Source organism: Arachis stenosperma, chromosome 6, assembly GCF_014773155.1.
Source record: "Arachis stenosperma cultivar V10309 chromosome 6, arast.V10309.gnm1.PFL2, whole genome shotgun sequence".
Taxonomy (NCBI): domain Eukaryota; kingdom Viridiplantae; phylum Streptophyta; class Magnoliopsida; order Fabales; family Fabaceae; genus Arachis; species Arachis stenosperma.
Window position 1 is genome coordinate 66,495,527 of NC_080382.1, and position 23,455 is coordinate 66,518,981.

The 23,455-nt window shown below is 34.3% G+C and overlaps 1 protein-coding gene across 2 annotated transcripts; it reads right to left on the reverse strand.

Annotated features, from left to right (window-relative positions):
* Positions 1 to 251: 251 nt before the first annotated feature.
* LOC130935094 (nicotinate phosphoribosyltransferase 2-like) lies at positions 252 to 11,899 on the reverse strand. 2 transcript variants are annotated; one of them, XM_057864664.1, is made up of 15 exons: positions 11,404 to 11,899; positions 10,985 to 11,132; positions 10,383 to 10,502; positions 10,142 to 10,276; positions 9,973 to 10,034; positions 8,621 to 8,696; positions 8,061 to 8,162; positions 7,223 to 7,339; positions 5,135 to 5,193; positions 4,522 to 4,696; positions 2,950 to 3,084; positions 2,764 to 2,862; positions 1,820 to 1,928; positions 1,284 to 1,396; positions 252 to 468 (listed from the first exon to the last, which is right to left on the reverse strand). In XM_057864664.1, exons 1-15 carry the CDS (start codon positions 11,538 to 11,540, stop codon positions 463 to 465), a joined length of 1,593 nt encoding a protein of 530 aa, XP_057720647.1. In that variant the 5' UTR covers positions 11,541 to 11,899; the 3' UTR covers positions 252 to 462. The 2 variants fall into 2 exon arrangements, with proteins under 2 accessions (XP_057720647.1, XP_057720646.1); XM_057864663.1 differs by lacking the exon at positions 252 to 468 and adding an exon at positions 848 to 1,195.
* Between the last annotated feature and the right edge of the window lie 11,556 nt (positions 11,900 to 23,455).

A 23,455-nucleotide genomic window follows, 5' to 3' on the forward strand; every position in this document is an offset into this window, starting at 1 on the left:
TTGTATCCTTTTTTTTTGTCAGATGGATTAGACAGCTTCTAGGATTTAAATTTTCTAAAGTTTGAATTTTACTTTAGAGAGTAAAGTGTGATCTCTCACCATTGATTTCATAAGTGGGACCAAGAATAAATATGAAAGAGAAACTATTCAAGAGTAGGAGATCACATTTTACTCTCTAAAGTAAAATTTAAACTTTAGAAGATCCAAATCTCTAATCCTAGGCATTACTCATATATTACACACCCACACAACATACTCACACACACTACATGAGTTCATATATTATACACCCACACAACATACTCACACACACTACATGAGTTCATTTAAGGGTTCATTTTCTCTCTGATAAGACTTGAATCCAGATCCAGCTTTTTATGAGGCAGCAGATTCTGCCACTAGATCCAAGCCTCAGCTGCAGCTTGTATCCCTTGCATTACCATGCAGATTTCTTCTGGGCCTTTAGCCCTGTTATTCATAAAAAAGAAAACATTTGAAGTATAGAGCCCCTCGTAAAATAAAAGATAAAATATATAATATAGAAATTATATACAATTCTTTGTTTCTTTTTCATTTATATAAAAGTGTAAAGTTAACGGTCCATTTATACAAATCCATAAGACTTCTAACATTTATATTTTTGTAAAGGGTGTATTTAACTATTTAGTTAGTTACATATCATCCTGAAGGACATTTTGTTATTCTTTCATTAGAATCATAGAAATAAACGGGAACTCGATCTATTTCAGTTGCATGTTTTTTTTTTTTTTCCTCTTCAGGGTTAGATATTTTATAGAAATATTATACAATTTTGAGATTAAAAGAAAGGATAAATTACACCCATATATTACACACTCTCTGCAATGTACTTTTTATATTTCAACAGAAAAATGCCAACGATGTAACTTTAAGTCATGAATTAACATTGCGGTCAAGGGTAAAGATAGATGATTAGGGCTGGGAAAAAAATAATTACTCCTTTACAATTTAAAATACAGTTAAAAAGTAAAAACACATTGAATCTATGCTATACTGGATGACAGGAATTTCTTTTACGGAAATCCTCTTTGCCCAAATTATTAGGTTCTCATAATATGCTACTTTATTTTCTTTATTATTACTGCAACTCCCCAACCGGTGCCTCATTGAGCCACAAGAAATGAATGAAGTCATATAACTTTGCACTTACACTAACCTGCTCATAAACGAGGAAAAAGGAATTCAGATTCAAAATCATTCAAGAAAAAAATAAAATAAAAGAAGCATATAATAGTTTCTGTGACCTTGTATGGAGTTGGATTAAGCCTCCTCATGTGATCAGGTCGCATTTGTTCTAGTTGCTGGATGCATCGCTCCCTAATGTCCCTTAGAGTTGGCAAAGTTTCCCGTCTTTTATCTTCAAAATAAAATCATTAACTTACTTAATTGCATATCTGAAATGCAGATGAATGAATGCTCATAAGCCATTTCAAATACTTTTGAAAACCTGATAACACATGATCATTTCATTTCATGTGTGAAATGATACATTTGACAACTGTATCATTGCCATATGAGAGAATATCTTTCATAAAATTCTTTATTGTCTTAGCTTATGGTGTAACAGCGTGTAGCAAATGTAGCATGCAAACAAATTACAATAATTAATAAGAAATCATTGAAGTGGAAAGAAAATGAGGGGAGGAAAATGGACAAAGCTTCACATTTCAACCTCTATTTCCCTCAAAAATCAAAACTCAGACATAGCTGAGCATACAGAGAATTTTAGTTATCAATGAACACCAAATTGATATCCAGAGTTTTGGTAATTTGTTCTCACCTGAATTACCAGGCCAGTAGCACCTTAGAAGCTCCTCAACTTGCTGCGGCACCACATATGCTCTCTTGGATTCTTGGAAGGGATGACGGCACAGGATCCTTTCTCCCACCTATGAATTAAAAGAATAACTAAATAATGTTTGTGCCGCCATTTATTAACTACGCATGGCTAGCCAATAGGATTAAACGATAGTGTTGCAAGGGCATGAGACAACTCAATAATGCAACACTTCCTAATCATTAATTGATTTTAGACTAAACTTGCTGATAGTCCCTCAAAGATACATGTGATATGATATCGATTGAGTACTCAAAATATTGTAACATCAATTTACTCCCTCAAGAATTCACGTCGTATCAATTTAATTCTTAAGATTTTTTACATCAATTTAGTCGATGAAAAAGACACCAAGTAGATATCATATTCATTCTTTTAAGGACTAAATTGACGTGGAATTTACTTTTTTCAGGGACTAAATTGATGTAACAAATCTTTAAAGAACTGAATTGATGTGATGTATTCTTTTAGGGACCAACTTAACGTCAAAAATCTTTCAGGGACTATACTGAATTCGCATGTATCTTCACGGAACTAAATAGATAATTTAGTCTTGATGATTTATATTATTCAAAGAGTGAAGAATAGCCACTGGATATGGATTTACATGAATAAAAGTTCACTATCAATAATTGCACAGAAAAGGGGTATTCTTTGTCCAGCTCACCCGAAGGTAAGGCTGGACCAGAAGGGACCTTATCAGTGTGGCAGAGAGACGAGAGTAACTTAATAGATAAATAAGTATAGGCTTCAACCTAAACATTACAATTTTCTCGTTCTTCTCGTAATATAGTGTAATTAAGTATAGGCCTCAACCTAAATAAGTTGGTTATTGTACCCAGGGAAAAGAAAGAATATAGTATGATCCATAGTGTAAAAAAAATTACCTTAGGGGATGGTTCGTTTTCCCCAGTCATGATGTCTACCAGGGGATAACCTTCTTTACCATACAACCTATAGCTTCGTTTCTTACATGGAATAGAGACCTAGATTGCAGAAGGAACAGAGAAAAGGATTATAATTAACAATCAACATGTGATTACAATAACATTTACAATTCAGCATATTCAAACCTTCGACACATCTTCAGAAAGTTTGATACGAGGCTGATTATTTATGTCAACCAACTTGAAAACTACACCTAAAGCAGCTTGAGCATAACATGTGACCAGGTATGTACCAATTCCAAAGGCATCAACCTCATGACCCTGTAGAGTAAATCAAAATCAAATGCGAAGGGTAGGATGATCAATCATTTACCTTTGTTAATTTTTCAAGACACAATAACCAAGTCCCATTATTGAGGCTAGACCTGTTGTTAATCCCCCCCGCCACTTTTTTCCAAATCACTAAATAAAATTGTTATCATTACACGTAATGATACTTGCACAACCAATTTGGGGTAAACTTTACCACCTGAGATCTAAAGGTAGAGAGAGTAGGTAAGTGAGAATCAAGTGGGGTCCATAATTAATCTAATGGTGATAAAGTTGGTGTGCAAATGAGAAACAACTCTTTGAACGTAAAGATATCATTTTCCTTCCATTACATCATCCACTCTCACACAAACACAAACAAAACCAATCAAAGAGAGGATATCTTCTGAAGAAAGTAATGTCCTCTATATTCTCTTTAATAAGTCAGCATTACACATTTGGATTGAGAACTATCACTTATTTTGCCAGTAGACGCACCAAAGAGACTAGATTTTTCGATTTGGGCTATCTGGCTGGGGGTTAGGGTCTATTCACCTTTAACTAGTTTTGTTTAGTTGCAGATTAAGGACTGGATAAGTCAAAAAGTAAATTGAAGGAGGCAAATCAGATAATATACATAGTTCCTGAGCACTTATTATAGTAACCAAATATCTAAATTCAATTCTATATTATTAACATCATCTGATGCTAGGAATCTAGGATACAGGCAGCTTCCCATTTGATAAAAAATTGTAAGTTCTACACTTAAATAACAAGGTTTTTAATCACACCTTAATTTATTGATCTTTTGGTTAATAGAAAAAATATTTCTAGCACTTAAAGGTCCATTTGGAAGTTTTAAGGAGAATGAAAATGAATGATGAATTATGAATAATGAAATGGCATGAACATATTGAGGGAGTAAGATAACCATCATAAGATTGTGCCTCAATGTTGTAAAACATAAACCCAGAAACTAACAGATAACCATGGTACATAAATATGCAACACTAACATAAGCATACTTTTACAATATTACTATATTACTGCATTTTATGCACACTAGATTGTGCCTCAATGTTGTAAAACATAAACCCAGAAACTAACAGATAACCATGGTACACAAATATGCAACACTAACATAAGCATACTTTTACAACATTACTATATTACTGCATTTTATGCACACTAGTTATCTCCACAAACATGTTATATGTATCAATTTACAAGAATTTATAATATTGAATATAACTACTGTCAATCAACATTTCATCTATATATTTTTATTTAGGAAAAAAGCATTGGAATAACTACCCACCCAATCTAATCTCTAGCTTTTTAGGATAGCATTTACATTGTTGTAAACACAAACATGAACACAGCTTAACTATTGAGCTGCTGAATAAATAGGCAGAAAGGTACAGGTTCAAGTTAGTAATGAATACTTACCTGTTTGTTTAAAGCATCTATAGTTTCCTCATTGAGGTCATTACTAGCAGTGATAGCCATCTTCCCAAATTCAGGCACTGCAAATTCCTTCTCAATGGAGCAAAAGAACTTCCTTGCCTCACAAGACAAATATGCAAGGTCACCAGAGTCCAATCTAATGCCTACAGCTTTGTATCTGCACAGGAAATCATCCAAAACTTAAGTACTGAATGACAAGGGGGGATCACATGGTTATTTTCTTTTCTTTTCTTTTTCCACTCCCCTTATTTCTTTTGTAAACAGGAAGAGGCAAGTTAATATAATACTATTTGAACCAATGCATTATAAATTACTACCCAGTGCATGTAAGAAGGGATATTACAGTCAATTAACAGCTACAATATTTCATATTGAAAATAACAAACATCATAGCAAGCCATAATCTAACTATAATATCTGGAATACCTTAAGCTAGATACGGTTTTGAGAAAACTATAAATATAGTTCCTTCCGAAAAGCTATAGTTTTTGGCAAAGTGCCAAGTGCTTGATCCAACCAGAACTATGTAGAAAATGATTTTAAACTTTACAAGGAGATAATAGCAGTAATAGACAAGAGAAACTTTCTCTCATACCCTAAATCCTGGAGAGCTAACGCTACTGCACAAAAATTAGGGATTCCACTTCTCATGACCTGTCAAAAAAAAGGAAATTATCTCAAGAAATAGCTTGTCTAAGAAGAAACAAAAGGAATGAACAAAAGAAATAAGAAATTTATGAGTTGCTTTAAAACATTATTAAAAAATAATAAACATTTGATGAGTAATATAATAAAAAGAAAAAAGAAAAAAAGCTTGTCCAATTTCAAATTTAAGATAACATTGCAATAAAAGAAAATCGGTATGAACTAGTAGGCAGACGTTGAAGAGTCAGATGTGTTAACAACATTTAAGTCAGAAATAAGTATCAGTGTATCACATCACTAAGGTAGCATTTGCAAGGGAGATAGAGACTGAGAGACAAAAACTAAATTAAGTCAACTTAGTCTCTGTATTGTATTTAATGTAAAATGTACAAAACTGAGTTATACCTCAGTATCTTGTTTGGTTTAGGATAAAAATGAAGACTTATAAGTGAAATTACTAAAATACCCTTGCTAATTAAAAAATTCAAAATAAAACCCTACCTAGCCATCCTCCTAGCTCCTTCCCCTTTCCCTATCTCTGTTTTCTCACTCACTCTCTCTCTCTCATTTGTGTCCTCTTTCTCTGGCAAACTGGCAACGGCGGTTTCCCTCCACGGCAACGGCAGCAGCAACGACAACACCCACCACCATCGTGTCTGCCATCATGTTCGTTCCGTCCTGTCGCATCGCAAGCACTTAGTCACATCACTGCTGGTCCACCATGCCGCCTCTGTTCCCTGTGCTCACCACGCCGCCTCTGTTCCAGTTCCGGGCTGAAGAGTGTTTGGGTTCTTGATCTGGGCTCCCACCGGGCTCCCTCCTCTCGAGGAGCTCCAAAAACTGAAAATTCTCGCCAGAGCACCTAAGCTCTAGCCTGACACCGTCCGCTCCATTCCCTATTCGGCGGCGCCAGCGGCTCCTCTCTCTGTTGTGTGTTGTCGCCGTCGCCGTCTCCTCTTCCTTCCTCTCTTCTGCCTCCCCCTGTTCTGTTTTCTGCCCCAATGTTCTCTTTGCTATTTTGATTTTGAAATCCTCTTGTTTATTAGATTGTTGAACCTGATTTTGACATATGTTTATGAGATTGTTGTTTTTGGTATTATTGTTGTTGGTGGTGGTGAAATTCGGTAATAGCAGAGGTGTGGTGATGTGGGTGAGAGGTGAAGGCTGTGAAAGTTTTGGTAATGGATGGATTGTAAAGAGTAGACTTGAAATATGAAATTTCAAATAAGGACATTTTAGGAAAGAAATATTAATAAAATTTCAGTCTCCATTTCCAAAAATTTCAGTCCTGAGTCCTAACTTTCTGGAGATACTGAATGGACTAAAATTTTGTACACCAAGACTGAAATTTTAGTTCCATTCTCTAACTACCAAACATAATACGAGTCCCAGTCTCAGTCTCAGTACCTCAACAAACGCAGCCTAAAGGACCTTAAAGTGACTTTTACACCAATTTAAGAATGTCAGCATTTGTCCGTTGTACCCCAAAGTTGAGTCTTACACCACCCAATCGATACCCAATCTTAAATATGAGAAGTTGGGCAAATTGAAAATCAATATCATACATATGTTTAGAGGAAATAATGAGGCACCTACACACAAATGTCTTAGAACAGATCTCATTCATTCATATTGCAGTTATTTGCCCTCAAAAATCATGCAAGCTATGTGATTCGCCTATTATCTCTCAGCCAAATCGATACAGACCCCAGAAGAACTGATTCCCATCATTTAGCTTATAGCAAATTCTTAGTTTTATTCTCAATCATTGCAGACTAAAATATAAATCATGATTGGGAAACACATGCAATTCATAGTATCCCAATTAAAACATAAAAATTTTGTTTTCGTTTCACGAAAGATATAAAGGAAAGATAAATAGAAACAACACCTTAGTCTTGTCCCATTAGGTGGAGTTGGCAAAGAAAGAGTAAGCAAGATACCATAAATCCAATTCCATACTTACTGGACATTGCTGGATAAAAGGATGCTCAGATGATATATATAATGTTTAAGCTGTTGCAAATAAGATACTTACATCGTATGTATCCACAAGGGCAAGAAAGCTATCTGGAAATGCCAGTGCATATGATATGAACGCTGCCAACTCGCTTTGATTGGTCTCACCAAAAATGCCATGCAATGAACTTGACCACTGCACATTAGGAACACGGATTAGTGAACTATGAATCTATTATTACATCACCTTTGATCTTTTAAGAGTGCATAATATAAAATATTCTAGAAGAAGAAGAAGAAATAATAATAATAATAATAATAATAATAATAATAATAATATTATTATTATTATTATTATTATTATTATTATTATTTGTGGAACATTTCCAAAGCAGAAGAGTATATTGCCCGTGACATAGGCAAGATCTGAAAGACTAAAAGCATCTTTTAGCCACTATATTAGATATTGCTTTATTTTAATCATGTGAACCTAATATAGTGCTAATCAGTTGCATTTGCCAATTACCTTACATATACAAAGGCATAAGTCTTTCTATAACAGATTGCTATGCATACATTCATGCCATCACCAGTTGAATGTTTTCTTTTAATTTCATTGGCCTTCTAAATAAGAATTCTTTAGTTATATTAAAAACACAACAATATTTTGGCTTCCAAAATTCATGCCATAACAAACCAGAATAGGCAAAATTCTCTAGAACAATGCTAGCATATGCAGTAGTTAACTTGAACATCCGTTGTGTGCAAACATTGAATTTTACATTACAGAGTTCATGTATAAACATTTGATAATAAAGAAAAGAGCCTACCATGTTTATATCTTGGCATAAACGACAAAAAAAGAACTATAATATAAAGGCAACATTATGATCTAAATGTTTATATCCTGGTGGCACCTGTATTTTGTTCAGCCATGTTTGAACAAGACTAACGAAATCTTCACAAGTACTTGAACCATCTTTCCTACTAAGTGACTTGTCTATAATCTCATCAAGGCTCTGCACATGACAGCACAGACAAGGTACACATAGAATTAAGTGAAATTATATATCAAAAAATGTGACAGGTCACATAAAATAATGCCAACAAAAGTAATCACATAAAGATTAACCTACCAAAGGCAGTTCAGCTTGTTTGGTAATGATATTTATCAAAACAAACTAGATTGAAACTCCACCATTAAAAAGAAAAACAGTTTAAAGTTTCATCTACTGTAATTTTGCAGTTTTGCTTTGACTGCACGTTGTGGAAGAATAATATTTATATCTATATTCCCACTAAACAACAATTCTCCATTAGTTATCATGGACTTTTGCACCCACTAAAAATTTGGAAATATTCTTTCACAAACTAATTGAAAGAGAGAAGAGAAAAAGGCTATGCTGGGATTGCCTTTGAAAAATCTCTTAAGAAATATCAAACAAATTTATAAAGCTTCAGTGAAATGGTTACACACCATATATGAGCTAACAAAGGCATGGGAATGAGTACCACGTAGGGGTATCCCAAATAACTTTCCAGCTGCAACATTGCTGTTTAGGACACATGAAAAAGTCACAGAAGCAAAGGTTAGAAACCAAAATAATAATAACTAAGAAGATCAACCCCCCCACCCCCTTTTTTTTTTCTCTTATGTTTGACTTTCTTTTGAGTGCCCTCCCCATATCCGAAGGTGTATAGTGAGGCCTGCAACTGCAAGGGTGACTTTCCCCAAATATTCCATACATTACCACATTGTGCAAACACAATTTATGTGTTCAATTGGAAGTAGCTGAGCATATAATATTCACCAAAATGTACACATGAACCTAATTAGACTATCTCTCAATATTGGGATTAATTTACTTTATTCGTCTGCAAACCACACCGATTTAGATGAACAATGCAAGTGCAAATGATCTCAAAGGAAAGAAAACAAATTAAGGGTTCCTCCAAAACCAATAGAAAACTTCACATGATAATGTTGCATCGATCTCATCACATAAATAATGACTTAAAATAGTAACAAAAGGAGATCAACAATAAAATGATATCTTGGTGATCAATTCAAGTTCTCTTAATTGGATTATCTGACAAGCCAAATAGTCATGCAAGGTTCTGTGCCATTTTTAACCAAGAATTTCCTCGTCATAATTAAACTATTACATAGAAATGCTGGTATAAAAAGAATATCATGATATTTTGATAATTAATGTTTAATTGCAATCTCTCCCTCCCCTTCATACAAGTTTCCCATTTCCCTTCTACATCTCATTCATTTTCATAATTGAGGTAATTTCTTAAATCTTGCAACATGATAGTTTTAATTTTGACAAAATAAAGTGATTTTGGTTAGAGATGCCACTCAGCAGATTTAGCACTACTGCAACACTAAACTCTTCAGACCTGTGATCATGGATTTATCTACATTGGAACTATACAACAAAGAGTCTACCATGTTGATCTAAATGCTCTAATCTAATATTCCAGTTAGAATTATATTTGATGATATACTTGAAAACATAACTCCGCCTATGTTACACTTGCGGTACATAGCCGGTCCCAAGCCCGGATAAAGGAGGAGGGTTGTGTTAGGTCTTCGGCAACCAACATAAAAATATAGCCGAACCCTCATGCCATGACAATTGAAAACATATTGGAATATACTAACATTTTTTTTAATATTGTAGTTCCACGAAAACTCAACAACATTAACGGTTAGAACTACATAGTATAATGAACATTTCCACATTGAAATTAAAAATGCAAATAAATGCTGCTAGGAAATATAGGAAATAATTGTTTAATTGATTATTGATAGTATAATACCTGGTTGCATCAAATCCACCGATATAGCAGTACTTTGATGCACTTAATCCCCCATCAGGACCCTGAGTACAATACAGTCAAAATGAGAATTTCATTAATTTAATAAATACAAAAAGGCAATTTTTCCTAAAATTACACATTCAAAAGTGGTTTTAAAAGACTTTATAACCTGAGCCCTACGTAGTCCAAATTCAAGTAGAGTTTTGGATTTTCCAGCAACATTACGGTGTCTTGCGGCATTTGTAGAAACTAATGATGCATAATTAATAAGATTCACAAATGGTGTTTCTAGCAATTGAACCACCTGAACAGTATAGAAAGTCAACGTAAGGTAAGAAATAAGTTGTCTAAAAGAAATAACTATATAAAAAAGCATTTAGAGTGAGTATTTGATGGTAGCATGTACTCACGGCAACTGGACCTTCAACTCGCAACAGGGGTATCTTAGGAAAAACAACAGATCCCTCAGGAATAGCATACAACTCAACATCAGAACAGTCAATTCCTCTGAGATAATCAAAGAATCCATCCTACAATAAATAATAGTTATCAATTATAAATAACTTATGGTTTATATATAAGGGTTCCATACTACAAAATGCCAGCAGCATTAAAACTTTTAACAGAATAACGGTGAATACAGTCATCAACCATGTTGTTTGAGACTTAAGCATAGCCCAATGCTATTATTATAAGAAATATTTTATAAAATTGTAAAAGAATGATAAATATCCCTTTAACAACCAACTGAAGAAATTGCCTTTGTCTTAAGTATTCACAATACAAACAGTTCTAATCTATCTATACCTAGTTATTATTGCCTACACAAGTTCTACAATCTAATTGGTAATTACTATAACTATCATTTCCTTTATTGAAAAGTCTTCAACATAACATCTGAAATGATAACAAGAGAAAAACTTTACTCAACACCTAAGATGAAATCATGCTACTCAATCCCACAATGAAACATTAATGTCATGGCCAAGAAAATAATCATAATTTGGTCTACCTCACACGAACCAGGTAAACTTTCCCTGATAAAATTGATCTCGTCCTCTGTGAGTCTGAAATTAGCAATGAACCTGATGCATTCCTCCAAACCAGCAAAGACAGTATACTCTCCACCAAATGGATTCTTCCGAAAATATAAATCAAACCTGAAATCAAATTCAAATATTCTAACATAAACACACACCACCATGCATCTAAGACAAATTAATACTACCAAGTCCAATCTAATCTCCAAAATATGTTGACTATCCAGTGACTAAAATACAAACACTAACCCTAAAGACCAAACTGAAAGTGTTCAATTCAGTAATAAATAAATAAATCATTTCCAGCAAACTCAGCAACCAAAACACCAAGCATCAAAAGAAAATGCAAATTTAAAGAAAAGAAAAGAAAAGAAAAGGGAAGAACACTTACACAGCACGTTCTTGATGCTTGCCAGCTTTCCAGTAAGCGTAAGCCATGGTGAATTGATAGAGATCCGTGAGCAGAGGAGTGACCATGGGATTCGTTGGTCCATCTATGGCTCCAACACTGTTCTCCGTCACTTCCATTCTTCTTTGGAATTCGTGTCTCTCTTTCTCTTGTTCTGCTTCCACGTTTGTTCAATTGTCTGTGATGTTTTATTTTATTTTACTATTTTCTCTCTCTATTGGGCCAAACGCCCGGCGCTAGCTCTACTTATATAAATTGAAACTACGAAGCGAGCATGTGCGTGACGCAGAAATTAGAAGAAGAAACAAAGATGAAAGAATTGAAGACATAGAACTAAAACCGGTTTGAACTTTGAACAAGAACAAGAAAAGAGCGTGAAGTAAAGACAAAAATCAAAGACTCTGAAATATAAGAGGAAAATAGTGAAGTGTTGTTTGGGTTATTTCGGGGTCATACTACGGTACAGATGCAAGGTACAGAAATTCTCCCTAAAATTTTTGTTTATGGACAAGTGTTTTTACTTGAGTTTGTGACCATGGCCGTGAAAAGACTGCTTGGCTAAAAGCACATTTGAATAATCATATATAAAAATTTGATAACTTTATTTATTTTTTATTCAAAAGTTTTAAGAGTTTTGTTCAAAATTTTTTTTGCCTAATAATAATTTTACAGTAATATAAATTTCTAATGGAGGTTTATCAAAAAAAATATTTTTAACAAAGACTACACGTTTTTTTAAATATATTTTTATAAATAAATATTTATATAATTAATTAGCAGTACCATAAATTTCTAAAAATAATTAGCAGTAATTACAATTCTAAATTAAACTTTAAATAATAACTTTTGGATTAGCAATGTATTGGATAATAATAGAGTAGAATTTAGATTCTACCTTAATTTTTTTTGTGTGTTTAAACTTTAAATTATTTTTAAATTTTAACTCTATCTTATTCGTGAACTAAGAATTTTTAAACTCTAACCATACTTATTATATTTTAAAGTCTCTATCTAATTCTATCTGCAATAAATTATATTTTTAATCAAACATAATATTTAATTATTTTTTAATTCATAAACACACTGATTTATTATGTGAATATAAATAAAATAAATTTAGAGTCAATACATCAAATATTAGTATATCAGTACAAACAAATGTTAGTACACTTTAAAAAAAATAAAGAGTGTAGTGCTCTGTAATTTTAACTTGCTGTTAAAAGGAAACAAAAAAATAAATAAATAATAAAACATCATAAGCTACTCTAAATCTAAAACTTTAAAATGTAAACCTTACAAAATTATAATTGATATGATCATTATAAATCCATCATATGTTATAATTAAGCCAAAAATGTTATAAATTGGTTATCAATAACGATTATCAAAGCAGATATTAAAACGCTCAAATGCGCTATTATTCTCCGTTAATAATGGCAAAATTATTCGGAGACTCAATGGGGTGAACGCAGATTGGATCAAATTGAATATGGCTAAAATTTCGATTCGATTCGCACTAAAATCATCGAATTGGATCAAATATTTGCAATTTTTAAGTTTGGATTCGATCCGATCCGTACATTTGTGGATTGAGTCGGATCGGATATATCCGCAAAATACAAAAAATATTTTTAAAAATTAATTTTATTGAAAAATATCAATAAAATTCATTTTTTCTATTCCTTTAAATATGTTTACTCTTAAAATAATATTAAACATACTTTTTAAATAATAAATTAAAATAATACAACATATATGATAATTATTAGTTGAAATAAAACATAAAAAAATATTTACTTATTTATTTCTTTATTTTTGCGGATACGCGGATATGCGGATCGGATATGCATACCTATACAAAATCCGCAATCTGATCCGATTATTGTGTGGATTGGATCGGATCTGATATCCTTACAGATCGGATTCATATCTGCAATTTTCGGATCAGATTCGAATAAACACTGCAGATATGCAGATCGGATCCGATCTATGAACACCCCTAACTCAACCATTATCTTTCATTTCAGATATAAAAGAAAGGATAAGAATGTTATTCAGATTATTACAACTTGTAAAGCCTATTATTCACTTACTGACTTAAGTTTCGGAGTGCTTTTTACACATATCCACTCTCATATTCTCTTATTGCCGACGTATAACTCATCTCGACGGAAAACTTACAAAAATTTATCGACAAATAAACTATATAACCACCAACCTCCACGAAAACAATAATAATTTTAACCCTAAACTTAAAACCAAATCTTATACTCTTAAATCTTAAACAATATAAGCTAAACCTTACCCCTTAAATCTTAAAATTCTATACTCTTAAAGTTAATTTAATTTATTTTAAAGATATAAATTAATTAATTAATTAATTTTATTTTTAAAAATTTTTCTCACACAGAGAAGTAACAAAACATGGGATTGGATTACAAGGTATGCCGAAAATATTTCATCCTTCTAAATGGTTTCGACCATCTTTAATATAAAAGAATTGAGCTATAACTAAATATACTACTTATTGTACTATGATCAGAAAATAAAATGAACAATTTAATACTTGGTTGATATGTTCCACTCAATCGTCATACCTTTAACTAACCAATTTCAGTTGGTCAGGTGGTCAGCTCACTTATTCGTTTAAAACTTTAAATAAGTGTCAAATATTCGAATTTTATCTTATACATGTAGCAATATATTAGTCAGTGGTAGACCCTTAAATAAAACTCAAATCCACAGTAAATTAATACTTAACTTATCGAATTGAGAAATATCATGGATAAAAAAAACTATCATACATTTAACTAAATGTGCTTTTAATAAAATATTCATTTCACAGTGTGATTTTTTTATAATAGTTTTTGTGATAATAAATATTTTATTCAATAAATATATTTCATTAGTTAATATTTTAATTATATTACACATATAAATAGACTGATTATTAATTTATTACAAAATAATTATTTCAATAAACTCAAAATATATACATTAAAAAATTATTAATTATTACGTATTAAATCAGTTGTGAATAGCTGTTTTTTGATATATCAAAATAAAAATTATTTATTACAAATCTCAACTTAATATTGTTATTTAAATGGTGAATAAAATTTTGCAACACTAAAATATATAAAACCGTGTATTCCTTATAAGAAGGCTTGGTTACAAGGCGCTACTATCTCACATGTGACTCCATCACAGGCATCACTAGCCACCGTTGGGACAAGCTCTGCCAAGCTTGGTCAAGCTGCTCCCTACACATGGAAAGAAGGGCTAGGTGTTAAATAATCATTCCATAAATAAAAATATCTTTATCTCTTTATGAAATAACATGTGTATCTTTCGACTTAGTTTCTAGATTAAAGCCAAGATTCTGAAAATCGAACCGATCATTAAACTGCTCTAACTACTGATTTACTGATTCAACCGGTTCGACCATAATTCAATAAAAAAATTATTTTATAATAAAATAATAAATAAAATAACTAACAGCAAGGTTCAAGATTAACTAACAACAATTATTCAAAATTTATTACAATAAAAAATAAAACCATAAAAAGATATACTATCTTCTACATTCTAATCAAAGAAAATATCCAATATGTTATTTTTCAAAGGAAAAAATAGAAAATAAATTAGAGAAAGAACGAAAGACTATTCCATACTACTGTTTCACAATAACTTCACAACTGTTTTATTTGCAAAACAATGTCATTTACAACATGAACTAATACTAGAAAGAAAATGAAAGCTTTCATAGCCAACTAGACAGAATTGCTTGCATATTTAGAAAAGAATAATCACCTAAATTTTGGTTCAAAAGAAATAATTTGGTTTTCAAAAGTATATACATTATTTTGTCTGACATATCTCTAAAAGAAAAGAAGAGAATAAACTACTTTACTTACTAGTTACTACCATGTGTTACAAAATTTGATACCTTCTATCTACCAATATGCAACAATAACTAACAAAGCTATGGGACTAAAGGCTTACATATTACTACGACTTAGCGAGGAATATGAAAGAATATATTCACACATCAACAAATAAATTTCGACATCCAATTTAAAAAAGAAAATAAAAAGTTAATTCCCAAGGTGGGTCACAAGATTTATATCCTTAATCATTACAGGGCCGACCTCAGAGAGAAGGTCCAAGCATGGTGGTAGAATCTCTTTGAAACAGGGATTGAGCCATACTAAACCAATAGGAGCAGTTTTAAGATGGCATATTTAACATGGCAGGAACAAATTTAACATGGTAGGAGCAATTTTAACATGGCAGGTTTTTATCTTCCACTCAATGAATAATTTATTAAATCAACAACAGCAAAACACAATATAACAATCAAAAGGTCAAGAACAACAGCAAAACAATAATTTATCAAATTAACAAGTTAATAAAATTAAAACTAAAAATCAAAATAACAAGAACAATTAAAATTTTAAACTACAGCTAACCAACGACAAAATAAGAACTAGAAAAATATACTAATCATGAAAACAATAATAAAATAAAACAATAACTGAATAATTAATACAATAAAGAAGAAGAAGGAGGAAAAAAATACCCTAGGATGGAGTGACGGGCGAAAATGCCGGTTAAGAAATTTTAGTAAAAAATTAGCATTGCAAGTACAGTTCTCAACGACGAAATTCTCGCTATCAATTTAGAAGATGTCACAATTAAGAATAAAAACTGGGAGTAAAATTCCCAGGTCATTTTCCAAAGAGTTGACAAAAGAGTGCAATTTGTTGATTAGAAATTTTCGGAGAAATTTTAGGAGTTTAAGCACAGAAAAATAAATAGCTAAAAATTAAAGCAAGGAGTAGTATAATGACAAAAGGTGTTATGTATTTGAAATAAAAGGCATTGGCTAGGAGAAGATTAATTAGAGTTTCTATCCTTGTTGGCTTTCCCAAGTATAATAGTAAAAAGTTGTGCTTTCACTCAGTTATCATCATGCAGTTGCAAAGGAATGTCAGTGAAAAGTGAGTTAGCTAGCAACCCCCAATTACAAAGTAACTCTTGAGTATTTTAACTCAAGGGGTTCCAATTAATCAACTTTCAAGCCAAATTAAGAGTTTTAAATTATAATATGAATGCCATTTTTCAACAACATGAAATAAGAACAAATAAGAGACATGGTAAATAAAATAAATTAATAAAAAAATTTAAAACTGATAATTAATTGAAGGATTTCAAATAAGAAATGGAATTAAATATAAAAATGGTTCATTATATTAATAACTCCGAAAATTAACAATATCCATATATGACCACGAGCAAGTTGAATGGAAAACAAAAGAGTAAGGTAATAGAAAAGCAAACTAGAACAATGAAGACTTTAATCAAAGGTAGACGTAGCTCTCTCAATATCCAATCCAGAAGCATAAAACTAAAATATAATAACCCTAAGGAAGTAGTGTTCTTCAATCCCAAATTCAAAACTAAAAAACTAAAACTAAGTGAATGTCGATGGATGATGAGTCTCAGCTTGCCCTCTGCCTCTAGTCTGTGTTTATGGGCTTGAAACTGGGTCTAAAAGCAGCCCAAAATCACCCCCTACGAGTTCTGATTAATGCAGCACATGAAGCATAGTCACGCGTACGCATCGGCCACGCGTACGCATCGCTGGTCATTTGCGCTTGTCACGCGTACGCGTCGGTCACGCGTACGCGTCGATCATCGCTGGTCAGCTCCTTTATTTCTTGTGTTCCTTCCACTTTTACATGCTTCCTTTCCATCCTCTAAGCCATTCCTGCCCTATAAAGCCTGAAAATACTTAACACACAGATCACGGCATCGAATGGTATAAAGAGGAATTAAAATTTGACAATTTAAAGGTTTAGGAAGCAAGTTTTCAATCATGGAACAAAATTAGGAAGGATTTGTAAAACCATGCAATTTTTATGAATAAGTGTGCGAAGAACTGATAAAAACCACTCAATTTAGCACAAGATAAAGCATAAAATAGTGGTTTATCAATCTCCCCACACTTAAACATTAGCATGTCCTCATGCTAAACTCAAGGAGACCAAAAGAATGAATAGGGGAAAATAAGACTCATGCAATGCAACCTATATATATGAATGTAACTATATGCTAAGATGTTTCTACCTACTTGGTTAAAAGTAAACAAGTTCTCCAAGACAAACATAAATCGGATTCCACTAATTCAAATCACACAATAAGAGACAAGTAAACTTGTAAGAAGAGAGCTCATGAAAGCTGGGAACACGGAATCAAGCATTGAACCCTCACTGGAAGTGTATATGCACTCTAATCGCTCTAGTGTCTAGGGTTAATTCACTCTAATCTCCTCTAGTCATGCTTTCTAAAACTTTGTTCTTCATCTAACCAATCAACAAATATTTAGTGTACAAATGCAAATATCATGAGGGCTTTTCAAGGTTGTAATGGGGCTAAGGTAAGGGTGAGGATATATGCATGGCTAAGTGTGCTATAATTTGAATCCTTGACTAACCTAAGTTCTCACCTAACACATACACACACTTTATATAATTCTAAAATCATGCTTAGCTGCCCAAAGTCTCACTTTTGCAAAATTTCACATACTCATGTATCAGTTTTAATTCCATCTCATATGCATTGACTTTTTTATTGAACTTAACATTGGGATAATTTTGTCCCCTATTCATTTATTTATTTATTTATTTTAGAGCATAATATATCAATGCATATGGTTTCTCTAATTTCATACAAGTGAGCACCCAAATTCCCAATATTTGTCAATAAGAGCAAAACACATTCTCATCAACCATAGTTCCCACATTTCTCCACACTTAGTTGACACACACAATCCCTATCTTAAGCTAACCAAAGATTCAAATAGGGTAATTAATTATTTTTCCGCTTAAGGCTAGTGATGTGGTAATATAAAGAATAAATGGGGTTAAAAAAGGCTCAAAGTGGCAAATAAAGGTAAATAAAATGGTAGGCTATTTGAGATTAGTGAGCTATAATCAAATGATGGCATCAATCACATATATGCATGAATATACACTAAATAATGGACATATAGAATGGAACAAACTAAAGATTAAAATCATATAGAAGAAAACACACAAGAATAAAATTCATGGTTAAATAATGTAACCATATAATTAAGCTCAAAATCTCACAGGTTGTGTGTTCTATATCTCTAAAACCATGTTCCAAATTAAAATCTTCAAACAAGTTTAACATAAATTGTGATTTAAATTAGTGAAATGCTATAAAATAGTGTCTTGATAAAGAATTTATCACTCAACTAAGTAGTACATATATACAAGAAACTAGTACTACCATGCAATCTATCCTATCTAACAAAAGAAAAAAAATAAAAAGAAAGTATTGGTGTTGAGAGAGAGTGTTACCTTCGAAAATCAGTTACCGACCTCCCCACACTTAAGGCTTGGCACGGTCCTCCGTGTCATCAGTGATGAGCAGAGTGGGGTTGGGATCATCAGTCCTGCTGTCCAGCTCGTCATGGCTCTCCATGCTATGATGGGAAGTAGAATCTGGGGTATCTTTCTCTTCCGGAGGTGGGTGAGTGCTAATAAGGAACTCCTTCAAGTAGTTGTATCGATGCTTGTTGCGGCGCTCTATTTGCTGAATCCGCCGGTCTTGTCAGTCCAACCTCTCAAGGATTTGAAGGAGCAGCTGATTGGGGATGGTGTCTGAGGAGTAGATGATGAAGGAGCATCGAAAGACGGACATTCAGTCCAGCTTACGGAAGGTACTGGAGGTCTGATATACTTCTCACTCGGGACATACTGATCATCCTGAGGAATCATGGCCTTCGTATCTCCAACCCGATAGGAAACTCCCGCTGCAGAAACCAAATTTGTAACTAATACAGGAAAAGGTAGGTTTTCCGCTATCTGTACATGTCCCGTGGCCTACCGGATGAGTCGGGGCAAGTTGAGAGGTTGCTCTGTGAGAATGTACCAGATGAAGACGGCCATGTCAGCAGTGAAGGTCGACTCGTGAGTGCTCGAAAAGATGTAGTGGGACATAATCTGTGCCCACACGTGAGTCTCTAAGGTGAGTGCTTAGGCTAAGATGCTCTTGGGTCTAGCCTGGTGTGGTCCATAGATTCAGTTGCTATTAGGTTGGGCGATGACTCCAAGTACGCTGTCCCAGTCAAACTGGTACGTCTGGCGCTCAATCTGGGCCGCTTGATAGGCATCCAATCCCTCTGGGCTAGGTGAAAGATCCAGTACTCTCTGAATGACACCTCCGAAAATAGGGACTTGCTTTTGGCGAACATAGACATACTACAAGGTAGGCGAGTGGAAGTTGGAGTAGAATTCAACTACCCAAGAAAGATTGGCCTCTCGCGGCTGCCTCTTTAAGAATCTCCACTGTCTTCTTTCAATGCAGGGCTCCACAAAGTCAACAAAATGAGTCGGAAGGATGAGGAGGTGCTCATTGTTGTAGTTCCTCTCTGCTAAAACGAGGAACATCCGCTCACAATAACAGTTGCTAAACCGTGCGGAATCCCGTGCAGAAAATGCTTTCTCCGCTTCATCCACTCAGATGGTCCTCTTCACCCTCTTAATAGGTGGCTTGACTGTTGTGGATGGTTGTGCCTTAACTGGTGCTTTTTTAGTTCCTCTATTTGCCGGTGTCTTGTCAGAAGCCTTTTCCTTTCTTGGTGGCCATCCTGAGGGAGGAAGAAAGAGAAGTAGTGTCAAATATAGATAGCTAAAAACCGGAAGGAGAAAAGTCCAAGTGATAATGAATGCCAAAGAAAATAAACAATGTCTTGAATGCATGGTAGCTACAACATGCACATGGGACATCAATTAAAATCATGATGGCATATGATAACAACTCGATGCAAGATGGTTAAAAACATGCAAGTAACAAGCATGAGAAGCATAGTTCAAGTATTAGGAGCATCATGAATAGTCACATGCAAAAAGATATTGAGCACTTCGATGTTGACAATTAATGACTAATATACTCAATACACATGGATCGCAAGGTTTGTGAAAAAGAGGCATTAAGGTAGAAGAATAAAATTTAAAAGAATTCGAAATGCCATGAGAGCTTTTTCACCAACACTTGGTGTGCAATTTAAAAATAAAAAGTGAGGTAATCAATCCAAGTGTATATGAGACTCAAAATAAAATGTCAATTATCAAAGCACTCCTCAGAATATCCACAAGTTAAAATATAGCAAAATAATCACCCAAATAAAGCTCCAACACCAACATAAGAAAGCAATAAAAGAATGAAAATGGAATTAAAAATAACAAAGCTAATATAAAATTAAAAATAAATAAAATAGTCAAATGCAATAAAGAAAAGAAGAATGAAAAATTAGAGTAGAGGGAGAAAAGAAACCTTGAGAGAAGATAAAAATATAGATGTAAAGGGGGTGAGAAAGAGAGAAGAAGAGTAAGAATGGAAGAAGAAAAAAGGAAAGAAAATTGTAGCTGCTGGAGTTGGTGGTCTCTGGTGGTCGTTCGCCGGTGGTGGTGAGAGAAGGTAAAAAGAAGAAAGAGGAAAGAAGTAGAAAGAATGAAGAAGAAAGAAGGAAGAAGAAGGGAGGAAGAATTAGGATTTGAAAAAGAAAATAAGAGTGAAAGAAAGAAACCTGGGTGGCGCGCTGAGTAAGTGACGCTGCGCATACGACGTGCATGTGTCGCCCACGCGTAAGCATGGGTGGCAAAAAAGACCAGGCAATGTGCAAGCGTCGGTCACGCGTACGCGTGACCACTGGTTGTGCTAAACGCACAATACAAGCACCAAGGCAACGCAACTCTCATCCAAACCACCCATTGACGCGGATTTTTACCCCACGCGTACGCGTTGCCCACACGTATGCGTGGGTTGGCGTGTGCGTCAGGCACCGTTCCTGCGCAGTTTCAGCGAAACTCTCTGCCTATTTTTTTTATTTTTGCGCACCCACATATGACGCGTACGCGTCGTAGACACTTGCACGTTGTAGGCACTTTTTTGTATAAAAAATAGCAAAGTAAAGGTAAACATGCAGAAACTGGAAAGTAACACTAATATAACTAAAATAAAACTAAGAAAAAGGGAAGATCATACCATGGTGGGTTACCTCCCACCTAGCACTTTTGTTTAACGTCCTTAAGTTGGACGGTCCATAAGCTTAGTCCTCTTCCTTTGCTAGATCTGCCAAGAGGAAGATCTCCAGTTCCTTGTTGTTCTTCATCTTCTCACCATGATATAGCTTCAATCGGTGGCCATTGACTTTGAAGAAGGTGGGGCTTGAAGGGTGACTCAGGTAGAAGACTCCATATGGCTCAGCCTTCTCCACCCTATAAGGTCCTTCCCACCTTGATCTCAACTTGCCTGGCATTTGTCTCAACCTTGAGTTATAGAGGAGGACTAAATCCCCAGCTCTAAACTCTCTTCTCTTGATGTTCTTGTCATGCACAGCCTTCACCCTCTCCTTGTAGAGTCTTGAGTTCTTATATGCTTCTAGTCGAATGCACTCTAATTCTTGTAGTTGCAACTTCCTTTCAATTCCGGCTCCTCCTAGTTCTGAGTTGCATTCCTTTACAACCCAGTAAGCTTTGTGTTCCACCTCTACCGGAAGGTGACAAGCCTTTTCGTAGACTAGGCGGAACAGACTCATGCCGATCAGTATCTTGTAGGCAGTCCGATAAGCCCATAGTGCATCTGCAAGCCTGGAGCTCCAGTCCTTTCTGTTAGGCTTGACAATCTTCTCCAATATGCACTTTATCTCTCTGTTAGACACCTCGGCTTGCCCATTGGTCTGGGAATGGTAAGCCATCGCCACCTTATGAATAATGCCATGTTTCTTCAACAGACCTGTCATTCTCCTGTTACAAAAATGGGGGCCTTGATCACTCATGATTGCTCGTGGTGATCCAAAGCGACAGATAATATTATTTCGAATAAAAGAAACAACAACATTAGCATCATCAGTACGGGTAGGAATTGCTTCCTCCCATTTAGAAACATAATCAACAACTAACAAGATGTATAAGAAACCATTAGAATTTGGAAATGGACCCATGAAGTCAATACCCCAGACATAAAAAATTTCACAAAACAACATAAGTTGTTGGGGCATCTCATCCCTCTTAGATATATTTCCAAACCTTTGGCATTAGGGGCAAGATTCACAGAAAGCAGTAGCATCCTTAAAAAGTGTGGGCCACCAAAATCCACAGTCTAAAATTTTTCTAGCAGTTCTTTGAGGACCAAAATGTCCACCACTCTCAGAAGAGTGGCAGGCCTCTAAAATTGACTGGAATTCTGATTGTGGCACACACCTTCTAATTATTTGGTCAGCACCACATCTCCACAAATATGGGTCATCCCGTATGTAATACTTGGACTCGCTTTTGAGCTTGTCCTTTTGAAGCTTAGTAAAATTAGGAGGAAAGGTACGACTAACCAAATAGTTAGCTACAGGTGCATACCAAGGAACCACCTCAGATACTGCTTGCAGGCTATCAAGTGGAAAAGCATCATTGATAGGAGTGGAGTCACTTTTAATATGTTCCAGGCGACTCAAGTGGTTTGCCACTAAATTCTGGGAACCACTCCTATCTTTGATTTCCAAGTCAAACTCTTGCAATAACAGTATCCAACGGATTAACCTTGGTTTAGACTCTTTCTTAGCTAACAAATATTTTAAAGCTACATGGTCTGAATATACTACCACCTTAGTTTCCAGTAAATAAGTTCGGAATTTATCCAAAGCAAAAACAATAGCTAACAATTCTTTTTTAGTGGTAGTATAATTAGAATGTGCGCCATCTAGAGTTTTAGAAGCATAAACAATAATATAAGGGTCCTTACCTTCGTGCCGAGCCAGCGCCGCTCCTACAGCATAGTTGGATGCGTCACACATGATCTCGAACGGCCTACTCCAGTCAGGCCCTCTCACAATAGGAACTTGGGTCAAGGCAATTTTCAACTTGTCAAATGCCTCCATACAGTCTTCATTCAGCTCAAAATCCACGTCCTTCTGCAGCAGTCGGGACAAGGGTAGTGCTACCTTACT